Genomic DNA, 13,015 nt, shown 5'->3' with positions numbered 1-13,015 from the left:
AATACTAGTTGATGAGCTCGATTTACAAAAGATTTCCTCTGATCTTCTGCAATTAATTTGTGGTTACCGCGCCGAAGCTATTGAAATACGCAGAGAGGCCATTACAAGCCAAATTAAAGAGCCACTTGTCAAGGCATAAACAAAATCCCCCCTTCCACAACTAACATTTTTGATGCTGATTCTTTTACATCACCTTTTGAAAAGGCAGGAGGAGTTTGAAACATGTTTGGCCTCTTAAACATAATGATATTACCAAGGCAAATCAGCCTAACAGCCGCCCCTCGCGGGGGCAAGGCATACAAAAACCTACAATTCCATCGCGTGGAATTCAGTGCAATGCGAGCTCAGGGTACTTTTCCTCGCAAAATACACATATGCAAACCTGTACCGACGCACCCTCGCGGGGTGATATTACCAAGGCAAATCAGCCTAACAGCCGCCCCTCGCGGGGGCAAGGCATACAAAAACCTACAATTCCATCGCGTGGAATTCAGTGCAATGCGAGCTCAGGGTACTTTTCCTCCCAAAATACGCATATGCAAACCTGTACCGACGCACCCTCGCGGGGTGTATGTCATTGCCAAAATTGTCTACAACCAAATTACCCTTGGGTCAACCTTCAAAAAACCACCTTGCTTACCACACAAGTGGAAGAGCGTAGTTTCAAAATCGAGGCTCGCGGCCCGGTCGTGGAGGTAAGTACTAGAGGATGAGGAAATTCCAGTAGAGGTTACAAAGGCAACCAGAAACGGCAGAAACCATGACTCGGAACCGTTTCAAGTAGGCCGGTAGCGCACTTCCTCATACAGTGGAAGAAAATGGGAGCACCAGTATTTCTGGTGCTCCCATTGTCTCATTTGCTATTGCATTAAAGTTAATACGAGGGTATCGCATACCATTCCTTGCAAAACCACTTCTGGTGTATCCCAATTTAAAATCAGGCCCCTTTCATCACACTCCTGTGTCAAAAGAAAATGTCTTCAATTGTGCACTAGAATTAATATTTATTTATTTGCATTGCTATTTTAAGAAATGGATAGTGATCAGTAAATGGGTGAGCTTCGCAAGCATATTGCAGCTGGCAATGTCAACTCTCTTTGCCAAGATAATAATTGTTTTAAAAACAAACGTTGCCTCAAAAATTGCTTTCCCTGATAACGAGTCAATCCTGTCAGAGGTTAGTGGTGAATTATATAAATAAATAAATATTTGGGGACAATCTTACACAGATTGACCTAGCACCAAACAAAGCAAAGCTTGTACTATAAGTACTAGGCGACGATATATATACATATATAGAAATATACATACTTATATACATAGAAAACACCCATGATTCAGGATTCTCAGGAACAAATATCTGTGTTCATCATACAAATAAATACCCTTGCCGGGATTCGAACCCGGAACCATCGGCTTCATAGGCAGGGTCACTACCCACTGCAGACCGATCGTCAATATATAGTTAATGATGTCAATGATGCTCCGTGCCCAAAATGAAGGCTCAAGGCATTCTAATTGTAGCACTAACCGTCACCAAGCTTCATTTCTCCTCTTTTCCTTGTGTCAAAATCGGACGGATCAGCTCGACCAATTTTCAACTTGAAAGCGCTAAAAGGTTTATATACTGGTCGAACCGTTTCACCACATAAACATGCATCGGATACCCGACTTCCTCAACCAAATGACGGGGTGTGCAGGTATATGCCATAATAATCATAATATACTTTCACGTACAAGTCTCACGTTTCACGCACGTACGCCAAGTGTATTTTCTATACTGACAAATTTGACAAAAACGTTGTCAATACTGACAAATTGGGTAGCTCAGACCTTGCGGCAACAATGGAATGTCAGAATTGTAGTTTACCTAGACGATTTTCTGATTGCCCATCAAAATGCCATACTACTAGATCATGTCAAAATTTTTATTCGAACCCTCATAAGTCTCGATGGTAAGTAAATTTCACCCTGCCAGACCCATCGAACACATCGTTCCTAATACCGCAAAGTGTGTCGAGCGATTAAATTGGTGGGTATAAAGTTGCCAGGCGTCAACAACTCTACATCACCCTCCCCATCAATTTTCTAAAACCGATGTCCGGGTCATCTAGCTCTTTCGGGAGCTTCGGAACCTTCATTTCAATCAGAAAGAAATGTTAGCGATCCTTCATGTTCTTCAAGGTTACGCTCACCTATTGCATCACAGTTTGATGCCTATACAATGCGACAACAGGACGGCCGTAACCCGTCTAATGAAAGAAGGGGGATCGAAATCATTAGCCCTGGTAAACATAACCCATCGGACTTTAGATCTTCTAGATCAAAATTAAATACACTTTAAAAAATATTATCTACCGGGGAAGTACAATTGTCAAGCCGATCAATTATCGCGTCGTCACCTACCACCGGAATGACACTTACAATCGGCTTGCGTGGATACAGTTTTTGCGAAGTGGGAAATACCGGTGGTGGATATATTCGCCTCGGCAACAGCCCACATGGTACACAATATTATGTATCCCGAGACCTGAAAGACCCTCAAGCGATGTACCACGCATTCAGTATTCCGTGGAACTATCCATTCGCGTGGGTATTCCCACCACCTTTTCTGATGCCCATAGTCCTCGCTCACTTGAACCAATCGACCGGGATATTTCTGGTAATGATGCCTTGCTAGGGAAAAAATGTTCTGGTGGGCAGATCTCAAAGCCCGAGCGCTAGCAAGGCCGCTTACTCTGAGACACCTGCGGAAGAATCTCAATTTCATCGACACGTCGACAGGGTTACCACCTCCCTAAGTCGAGGAAATGATTCTCGAGGTTTGGAAGTATACTCTGTATAAATATACTCTGAGGCGCTAGTGATGGAGCTCAGATCAATTATCATCGCTTAAAAATTCTTGCAGAAAAATGACTTTAAGAACTTACAAAAAAGCTTGAGCTTGGCAACGTTGGATTTCTTTGGCATGTACAAATATATATATATAAACTAGCACAATTTTTATCGGATTTACATCAAATAAATAAATTATCAGTATAATACCATACTTTTACACAAGTCAGTCGTTTCTACATTGTGTAACACTGAAACATCAAGTTGTTTGAGTTCACATGTTCTGATAAAACATATTCTTAAGTCGATTTCCTTAACGTGTCCTAAAACGACTAAACCCCCATTTTGGGATGTTGATTAACTGATAATTCTTTAACAATGCTTTCCAAATAATGCGTCATACTGCCACTTTACTCTACTCTGGTAGGCGCATACATAATTTAACCTTGCTTACGATTGACCATGACAACTGTATAAGATCAGATAAATGTATCATTTTTTGGCCACAGTTTGGCTCAAAAATAGACTCTACTATTAGCAAATACGAGTAATAGTATGCTAAATCTCCCTTTTTTGGATAGAAAGAACCATATCACTTGTAAATGACAGACGTAATGCTGCTAAATAAATCATTTAATTTGTTCACGACAAGTGTCAAGAATCGGCCGCAGCCAGCCTCACGGACGATCATTGCTAATTAGATAAAAACTTTGTTTAAAGAAGCGAACATAGCAGCTGCCCCAGGTAGTATTAGATCAGCTGCAGCTTCAAAAAGTTGGTGGGGAAATCATTCCCTTGATGACATTATGGCTCGTGGAAACTGGCAATCAGCTAACACATTTCCAGCAATTTTACAGGAGTGAGGAGACAGGTAGCAAGAACAAGTATTTCTTATACAAATATCACACAATTATTTAATCCTGTATAGGTATTACGATCATTGATTTGTATAATATAGTAATAGTAAAGTAAATTTGATTTCTTAGGCACTGTGCCTGGTTGCAATCATTGTACCTGATCGTTCAGGCAAGATTGCACAATTAAAATAAGTACATAAATAAATTATAATAAGGAATAACTATAAATCATTACATTTGAACTACTAAGTGTAAAATTATCTGTTCGAAGAATAAAATAATTGAAATCGATATTTCAGTATCATATATTTCAGTCATCATAAATTCAGATACTAATCAATCACATTGGCGCTATAATACATTAGAATTAATCTAATAAGGGGCGACACCAGGCGATAACAAACAGGAAAGATACATTTTTGAATATATTATTATTATTTGTCATTTTAACCATTCAATCTGAAGCATAAAGAAGCTTTCCCTAATTAACAATACTTTTACCTAAATGACGGGGCATTTTTATGAGGGAAAATTTAACTAGGAGGCCTATTAAACTTGTCAGAACCACAATCATAATATATACATTTACACATTAATAGGCATGGTTGTCCAGGTCACTATTTCGAGCCCACAGAATCTGGATCTCTGATCAACATCTATTACTAACGAACCCCTCTGCCAAGCCCCGTGTTCAATCAAAGTTTTCAATCTAACGAGTCTACCGCAAATTAAAAAAAATATTCGTACTTACTAGCTTTATTTTACTGCATAAAATAACCAGCAATGGGGGGCACCCTTCCGCAGGGATCAGATCTGGGGGACTATTTAAGTTAGTTTTAATTAATTTTTCCCCTCACTAGCTCGGAAAGTTGTCGTTTATCCTTCAATACAAGCGGGGAAAAACGCGTTTTATCCACTAGTGGGTAATTTGACCTTGGATGGAGCGTGTTAAAGTAGCTTGACAGGTAACAAAACGTAAAACGCTCATGATAATGGTTCGTTCGATATTAATTATCATTAAATAAATGGTTTGAGAATCTAATAAAAAATACCAAATTTAGTTTTATTTAATGATTTTAAGTCATAAACCTTAAAATTCCATAAGAAACGTTTGTTTTTTTATAATGATGTTAAATATAATTCTGAACGCACAAGTTGAGTCGATGCAATTTCAAAACGCATCGTTGACATTTCATACATCAGAAATGTCAACATTGTCAACAATTTTTTTACTTAAAACCTTTTCTCACCGACTCGCGTAAAAATACACAACTTCCAGAGTTTTCTGTTATAATATCGTAAAGAAATGAGTAATTCCAGTGATGAAGATGATCTAACGCCTGTGGATGTTGCACTTCCCTCGCTATAGTGAGGTGAAAAGTTTTGTGTTACACACGGGCGCAAATGTATTTTACTTCTCGTGTGTTGAAACACTCGCTACGCTCAGGATTCTATTTTAGAACCACTCGCTTCGCTTGTGTTTCAATTCTACACGCGGGTAAAATACAACTTTGCACCCTTGTATAACAATAGTTATTTGTTATACAAGGGTTGTATTTTACCCGCGAGTGTGGAATTGAAACACGAGCAAGCGAAAGGATTCTATAGTTGAACCACGAGCGAAGCGAGTGGTTCTAAAATAGAATCCTGAGCGTAGCAAGTGTTTCGACACACGAGAAGTAAAATACATTTGCACCCGTGTGTAACACAAAACTTTTCACCTCACTATAGCGAGGAAAGTGCAACATCCACAGGCGTTAGATCATCTTCATCACTGGAATCACTCATTTTTTTACGATATTATAACAAAAAACTGGAAATTCTGTATTTTTACGTGAGAAGTTTTAAGGTAAAAATTTTGTTGATAATGTTGACATTTCTGACGTATGAAATGTCAATGATGCGTTTTGAAATTGCATCGACTCAACTTGTGCGTTCAGAATTATATTTAACATCATTATTAAAAAACAAACGTTTCTTATGGAACTTTAAGGTTTATGACATAAAATCATTAAATAAAGCTAAATTTGGTATTTTTTATTAGATTCTCAAACCATTTGTTTAATGATAATTAATATCAAACGAATCATTATTATGAGCGTTTTACGTTTTGTTATCTGTCAAGCTACTTAAACAAGCTCTATCCAAGGTCAAATTACTTTCCCCACTAGTGGATAAAATGCGTTTTTCCCCGCTTGTTTTAAAGGATAAAAGACAACTTTCCGAGCTAGTGAGGGGAAAAATCATATTTTTAATTGACATAAAAATGGTGTCAACTATCCTGTTTTACATTGTATGACAAAGATAGATAGATATGATAGGCGATTTCGATTTCTGAGGTTTGCGGTTACATATTCTCGGGTGCCAACGTGTGATATAAGTCTAAATGTGGCAGTTCAGTAGTTCATCACATCTTCTTTTCACAGTTGAGTAAGGTACATTGGGGTAACTCGGAAAGCTTAATTTTTTAAATGGCTCAAAATCAATTACACCAGAAAGCACTTCATACTTTAGCAGCACTTACGCTTAAGCAACGCTTATTATGGCATCTTGCTTACTGTAACTACAATAGAAAATGCTTAGTAGTTTAGTACCTAGATACCTATTATCAATCTTCAAAATTACTAACTTTCGTCCCAAGTCCTAATCACAGTCAAATACACTAAATGTATAAACTTTCGAGTTGACTCGTTCAATATTTGTATAAGTATAAATATTTATAAAACGTGCATGACTGAGCATTCGTAATTAGATGGTTACATATCGTCTGCAACATAACTTCTTTGGAGGTGTCGAAATCTCTGTCGCTCTTGAAAGTGTTGGCTATGTTCAGGAACCCTTGTGCCGTCGTGTCGTCGGGGTTGTCTTCTACATAATGCCTGAAAAACAATTAACAACTATTTATTTTTATTTTAGTATTAATTTTAATTTATTTGTAGTTTTAGTTTATTTAATAAGTTAGTTTATAATTATATTTATGTTTTTTAAGTTGTAAATACAATTGAAATCATTAGTTAACTTATAATTTTCGGTAGTATTAAGTTTTCTATGGATATATAATCATTAACAACTTTGTATGAAGCAAGCACAAAAGAGCACGTTTTAATAGTTATATCAACAAGTCTCGAAATTCAGTAGGATGTGAATGTAAACAATAATGATTTAATCAAATCTCACACACACACACACACAGGTAAAACAGTATTTAGGTAAGACATCCAAACGCGGTAGAATTACACCTTAAACTCATGAGGTTATGTAATTATTACCTCTAGAGTGCGATCAACTACTAATAGCTCAATGATTATCTTGATGAGCCCATAACCTCTTATAATTAAGAGCGATATAGATGGAGATACAGAATCTATTAACATAATAACTTGATTTCCTTACTCCTTAGGATTATCTCGTTGAGAACTAGAACAACGAAGACTGTGCAAAGGAAAGTTCAATAGGCGTTAAAACTTCTTTTGTATATTTTTCCTTCAAAAACTTACTATTACCTTAAACAACTCTTTATGTAGTCAAAATGTGCGAGAAAACATGAGCATCGTCCAAACAACGACGTCCGTGGCGTTCCACAATCCAACACCTCATTCCTCGAGTCTTGTCTCTCAGTCTCCACCTTACTATAAGAGATTTCATCTTCTCCAAACTTCTTCAAATACAACTTTCTGATTAACGTGGATGTTGTGACTGGCATTTGTTTGTTCTTGACCATTTCGAGCGTTCTCCGGTTGTATTCGCTATGTTGGCGGTCTATGGCGACCTCTCGTTTCACTTCGATCAGAATGGACTCGAAATCGTGGGAGTCGGCCATATCGTCTATCTTGCTGCAGAGGGATTGTATGAACCAGGAGCCGTGGAGTTCGTTTCTGAAATTGAAGGAAGTTATGTTGACAGGTTATTTATTTATATATTTTATTTATTTAATGGACACCTTGTATGGAATTAGTGCAGCCGGCATGCATAGGTATCATTTACTTTACTCTTTGGTTATCATATGGATTGTTTTTTCAACCTTTAGTTGTATTCTGTGAGTAGTAAATAGGTAATTCTATTCTAGACAACTTTCACTTGAAAAGCAGGGGTTACCTGGAGCGGTATTCGACATGCGTTAAGTGACGTTTCGTGTTGAACTTCAGTTGAATGGAAGAAATCGTGTGTTGTCAAATAGGTAAATTTGACATTAGCAATCCACAGTTAGGTGACAACGAAACCAAACCGAACCACGCAGAGTTCAGAGCCATTTTAAACCGTATAGTAGTAAGAAAACAAAGTTGATTTTTGTTGCATAATTTTTTCAATGAATGAGTTTTGGTGTACAACCAAATGATACTTTCCACAGTTGATGAACAAATGATTCATTCCACTGTTGAACTGATGTTGAAGCCGAAACTGACAGTTGTGCATCTCGAATAGGGCCCCAGGGCAGACCAACCCGGAAATTGCGAAAAATTTGGCTGGCTATTAAAAATAGTTAATAGGGCGCCATGTCTTCCACAAATTTTACAGTAACAACTGTATTAATGTACCATGGTGCGCAAATGAACGATTCTATTTCTATTGTAAATTTCTGGGATCTAGTGTGCCAAAAGTCTAGCGCGCATACGTTAGGCTAAAAAATGTTTATTTTGGCTGCGACGAGTGTTTACATCACCTCCTTATTTCTAAGGACGAGTAAGCTTCCACCATTAATCCATTTACCAAAACTTAACCTATGCTCACCTATGTGAAGGTTTGCCGACGTAAGAGCTGTGCAGTATGAGCATGTCGGACTCCACGGGCAGCGTGTACGGCTCCAGCTCCTCGTCCAGGTCGCGACGCACGCGACCGGCCCTATGGACCGTCACGCCCGCCGTCTGCTTCGTGCCGCGGCACGCCTGGACAAAAACTTAGTTAAGAATCTTTGCTATATATACCTTCTACATTTAAAATCATCAAATTCTTCAAATGTATCAATGGGTAAATATATAACGTCTGACCAAACTTTATTTTTATATGGCTCTACCATACATACATATTTAATCCGCCAGGTCGGTGGTCGGTGCCAACTTAGCGTAGGACAAAACGACAGCAAAATGTCAGAATTCATCAAGAGTAACATAATAAATCAAGAATAAACCTAGAAATAGCGTATAGGATTAAGTATAGGCCGGTCAATTTTGTTATTTATCAGACTGTGAATGTGATACTAGTGAAGAGTTAAAGTCATTGAAAATCTGAAATTAAATACAATAGCGCCCCCGCTGAAGCCCGTTTCTCATCAGGATCTGACATGACCAACCTGAATGATGAACAGGATCGGCTTGGACATGAGCATGGGCTTGTCCATGAAGTAGTTGAGCAGTTTCATCTCGCAGTAGGGCGCGTCGCTTGCCCTTAACCCGTTCCTCTTCAGAATCTGACATGACCAACCTGGATAATGAAGATGATCGGCTTGGAGACAAGCATCGGTTTGTCCATGAAGAGATTGAGCAGCTCCATCTCGCAAGGCACGTCGCATGCCTTGGGCCCGTTTCTCGTCAGGATCTGACATGAAGCTTAGAAATAAATTAAAAGTGGAAAATTCACTGTATCGGGCGAGACAGCGACCGTTTCTGCTTAATAATAATTTAGGATCTGATGACTGACCTGGATGATGAAGAGGATCGGTTTGGATACGAGCATGGGCTTGTCCATAAAGAGGTTGAGCAGTTCCATTTCGCAGTAGGGCGCGTCGCGAGCTCGCAGTAGCCCGTTCTTCGAGCCGTGCGTCAGGATCGCCACCGCGATGCAACCGTAGTCGGTGAAGTCTGTGTTGCTGACTGAAATGATAAAATAAAAAAACGTATCCAAAAGGCCTCCAATGCCCAGTGAATATAATGGAATTGATTAACGTTTGCAGAAAAGTGTAGATGTCTTTACCCCCACTGATAACTTATCGGATATCAGATGCCACCAACAAAATACTAGTTACCGAATTAGGTCATACGGGGGATTTCCCAATGAGAACATTATTTAGTCAGTTTATTTCAATGATTTATGGGAAATCTCACGACAATGAAAGTAATATCATTAAGTCAAAAATATGCAGGTGGCGCTCTCGATAATGGTATATATTCACAGGCTTTTATTTTGTTTCACCTGTCCCGTTGTCTGCGTGTAATAAAATCTTACAGCCTAAATTAGACCCACTTTCCATTATTCTAAACATTGTTAAGCATCACATAACATGTTTCATTTATATTTATATCCATGCCAACTTGCAGTCCTCGGACGAACAGACAGACAGACGGACATTGCGAAACTATAAGGGTTCCTAGTTGACTACGGAACCCTAAAAAGACGTTGTAGACTCAAATCAACAGTTGCCTTCCCCATTCGTTTGATGGTACCTGCACACCGGGACTAAGTAGCTAGTAAATTTGTTGAAATTCAAACTTTATTTTGCACTCTCAGGGGTAGAAATCTATAAAGGTGTACTGTGTGATTACAATAATTATTGGCAAAATGTCGACCAGATGACCAAATTATAGCCATGTAAGAAGTTAAATACTTATTTAAATTTTAAAATAGACGATAGCATAGCAGCATTGCGATACAGCGGAGGAATGCCGCCAGCATCCTTGGTACAATGCTTCAAGGGCCTATTTTAGATTTAAGCTAGTTACTTTATTAATTTCGTTTACGTAGTACCACTGTATATGTATATCTTGTATGTAAATAAAGTTTGTGATTTCAATAAAAAAAAACTTAATATTTTAAAATACCTACATGTTTCAAGTTCGCTAAATAGATCTGCTTTAGTTAGATCTTTCCTTTCTGTCACTTCAAATCCGAATTTCTTGAACGTAGTCTCTAAAGCCTCCACATCTTTCTCTGTCCCTAATCTTTTCCTATACCCGTCAATGCTCTCCTGGTTAAAGATCATCATGGCATTCTTTTCAAATTTTTCTAATTCATATGTCGGGCTGTGTTTAGGTAATGCTCGGGTGTTGTAGATCAACTCTTCAGGGCTTAAATATTCGTTTTCTATCACTTTATCTTCCTCTTCTGGTTTCTCTTTAGATAAAGGTACGTTTTCAGCTTCCGGCGTCGTTATAGTAGGTGGTGCTTTCATCATCCCATCTTGCACTGTAACGTCATTTCCGTTTTCACTTGAATCAATAATTTGAATGTGCCACTGATCATCTTTTGTTTCTTTGTTCGGTTGTTGAATTAATCTGAAGTTAGGCCTATACTTATTTCTTCTTATTCTGTTGGTTCTAACATCTTCACTGTCACTGTGATGAACATTACTATCACTTTCGGATGAATTGGACATTTTCAAAGTTATTTACACTTGTTACACCTGTTTACATTACAGCAACCGATTTCACAATGCGTTTAAATAAGCGTGTTTATCTTATCCTGGATATTTCACAGCATTTGTCATTGCAATTTAAACCAAACCGTGTAAAGAATACTGTTCAATTTATGTCGCCCTAGAATCTTATGACAATACTGTAGAACTCTATTCCTTATAGAAAGGATCTATATTGCACTAAAATTGACAGGTACACGTTTTATTAAATGTTAGTATGCTTATCGATATAGATAATACGCACTTACGGATTCGCTGAAATACTTGATTAGGTAAATTCGCTAAGATAAGCGATAGAACGTGACACCGATGGCGTCATTTATTCCATAAATGGAAGTCTGGAAGTGCAAGTAGCGTGTATGCAGATAAATTTAGACATAAGATATTTAGTTGATTCATCTAAATTCTAATCTTTACTTCCAGAACGTACGTTTTTGAGTAAAGAGGCAGCAAGTTTTTGCCAGTAGGTATTTTTACCATTGTTTACTTTGTTATTATTTACTAAAACTGGACTTAATCGCGTAAAATTAAGTTTTAAGTTTACCTCCGACGTTTCGAGGACGGCGTTGTCCACGTGGTGGTGGTAATTTTTACACGATTAAAGCGCGCGGTTGATTTATGCGATAAACGAAGCTTCAACGCATGCGTCAACGGAATGTCTTGTATACTTGTTTTTTTATTTTTGTTTGTGCTCTTCATGTATTTCTTTTTGGTTTGGTTAATATGTTTGTATATAATATTCTTTGTGTGTATCTTTGTAATGTTTTAATATGTATCTTTGTGTGTTATCTGTCGTGGCATCACCGAATGGGCCTTACGGAAGACCAGCGCTGGCTTTATAGCTAGCATTATGCTGAGTTGGGTCCATTTCGTGATGCACACTTGATGATCTCTTCTTTTCTTGCTGTTGTTGTCTGTATGTACATGTTCGTACTTGTGATGTGATCGTCACGAATAAATGTCTTTTATCTTTATCTTTATCTGAATGTAGAAAAAACCGGCCAAGTGCGAGTCGGGCTCACGCACGAAGGGTTCCGTACCATTACGCAAAAAAACGGCAAAAAAATCACGTTTGTTGTATGGGAGCCCCTCTTAAATATTTATTTTATTCTGTTTTTAGTATTTGTTGTTATAGCGGCAACAGAAATAATCATGTGTGAAAATTGCAACTGTCTAAGCTATCACGGTTCATGAGATACAGCCTGGTGACAGACGGACAGACAGACAGACAGACAGCGGAGTCTTAGTAATAGGGTCCCTTTGGGTACGCAACCCTAAAAATGACAATGCGCTTACCGCTGTAGTGTCATTAGTCATTACATTACCTGGGCCCACCGCGAACCACGTTCGACGTGTTGCCTCCTGTCACACTTACGTACGAATTTACAAGTGCGACAGAGAGGCAACACGTCAAATGTGGTTCACGGTAGGCCCACTGATGTAAAATAGGTGTGTGTTTATCGTATAAACAAACCGCGCCGTCCTGTCCGTCCGTAAAGTCCCGTTTTAGTAAATAATAATGAGTAAAAATCGTGAGTTTAAATCAGTGTTTACTTTGTACAGCGTACAGTGTGGAGGGGACACGTGCGCGAATCGCGGCGCGAAGCCGCGTAGTCTGGCGCGGAATTACCACTATGATGTTACTACAAGATGGAATGGGATTGCTACCTCAAGTCTACGAAGGGTTCAAGCTGAGACTTAGCCTTCTTATTTTTGACCAATTGCGGGCACTTTTCTCTGTCACTCTAATTGCACCTTCATTGGAGTAAAAGAGAAAGATCCCCGCAATTTGCAAATTTCGGTTTTCGCGGTAGCTCCACTGTTCATGAGATCTAGACACGCGGAAGCGTGCCAAGCTAAATTCATAGAAAAGGCTAATAATATCGACTCAGCAGCGTTCTGACGTTCTTAAGGGGACTTACTTTGCAACATATCGTACACGATTTTAGATACAATGCGACATTTGATCGATATTACT

At 38.5% G+C, this 13,015-nt stretch overlaps 1 protein-coding gene across 1 annotated transcript; it reads right to left on the bottom strand.

The window, feature by feature from the left end:
* Window positions 1–6,381: 6,381 nt before the first annotated feature.
* On the bottom strand, window positions 6,382–11,111 carry LOC134750825 (caspase-1-like). The gene is made up of 5 exons (XM_063686056.1): window positions 10,449–11,111; window positions 9,327–9,499; window positions 8,421–8,575; window positions 7,196–7,567; window positions 6,382–6,571 (listed from the first exon to the last, which is right to left on the bottom strand). The coding sequence occupies exons 1-5, from the start codon at window positions 10,996–10,998 to the stop codon at window positions 6,385–6,387; spliced, it is 1,437 nt and encodes a 478-aa protein (XP_063542126.1). The 5' UTR covers window positions 10,999–11,111; the 3' UTR covers window positions 6,382–6,384.
* Between the last annotated feature and the right edge of the window lie 1,904 nt (window positions 11,112–13,015).

This window comes from Cydia strobilella, chromosome 21 (genome assembly GCF_947568885.1).
Source record: "Cydia strobilella chromosome 21, ilCydStro3.1, whole genome shotgun sequence".
Taxonomy (NCBI): Eukaryota; Metazoa; Arthropoda; class Insecta; order Lepidoptera; family Tortricidae; genus Cydia; species Cydia strobilella.
This window is presented reverse-complemented; position numbering and strand designations above follow the sequence as displayed.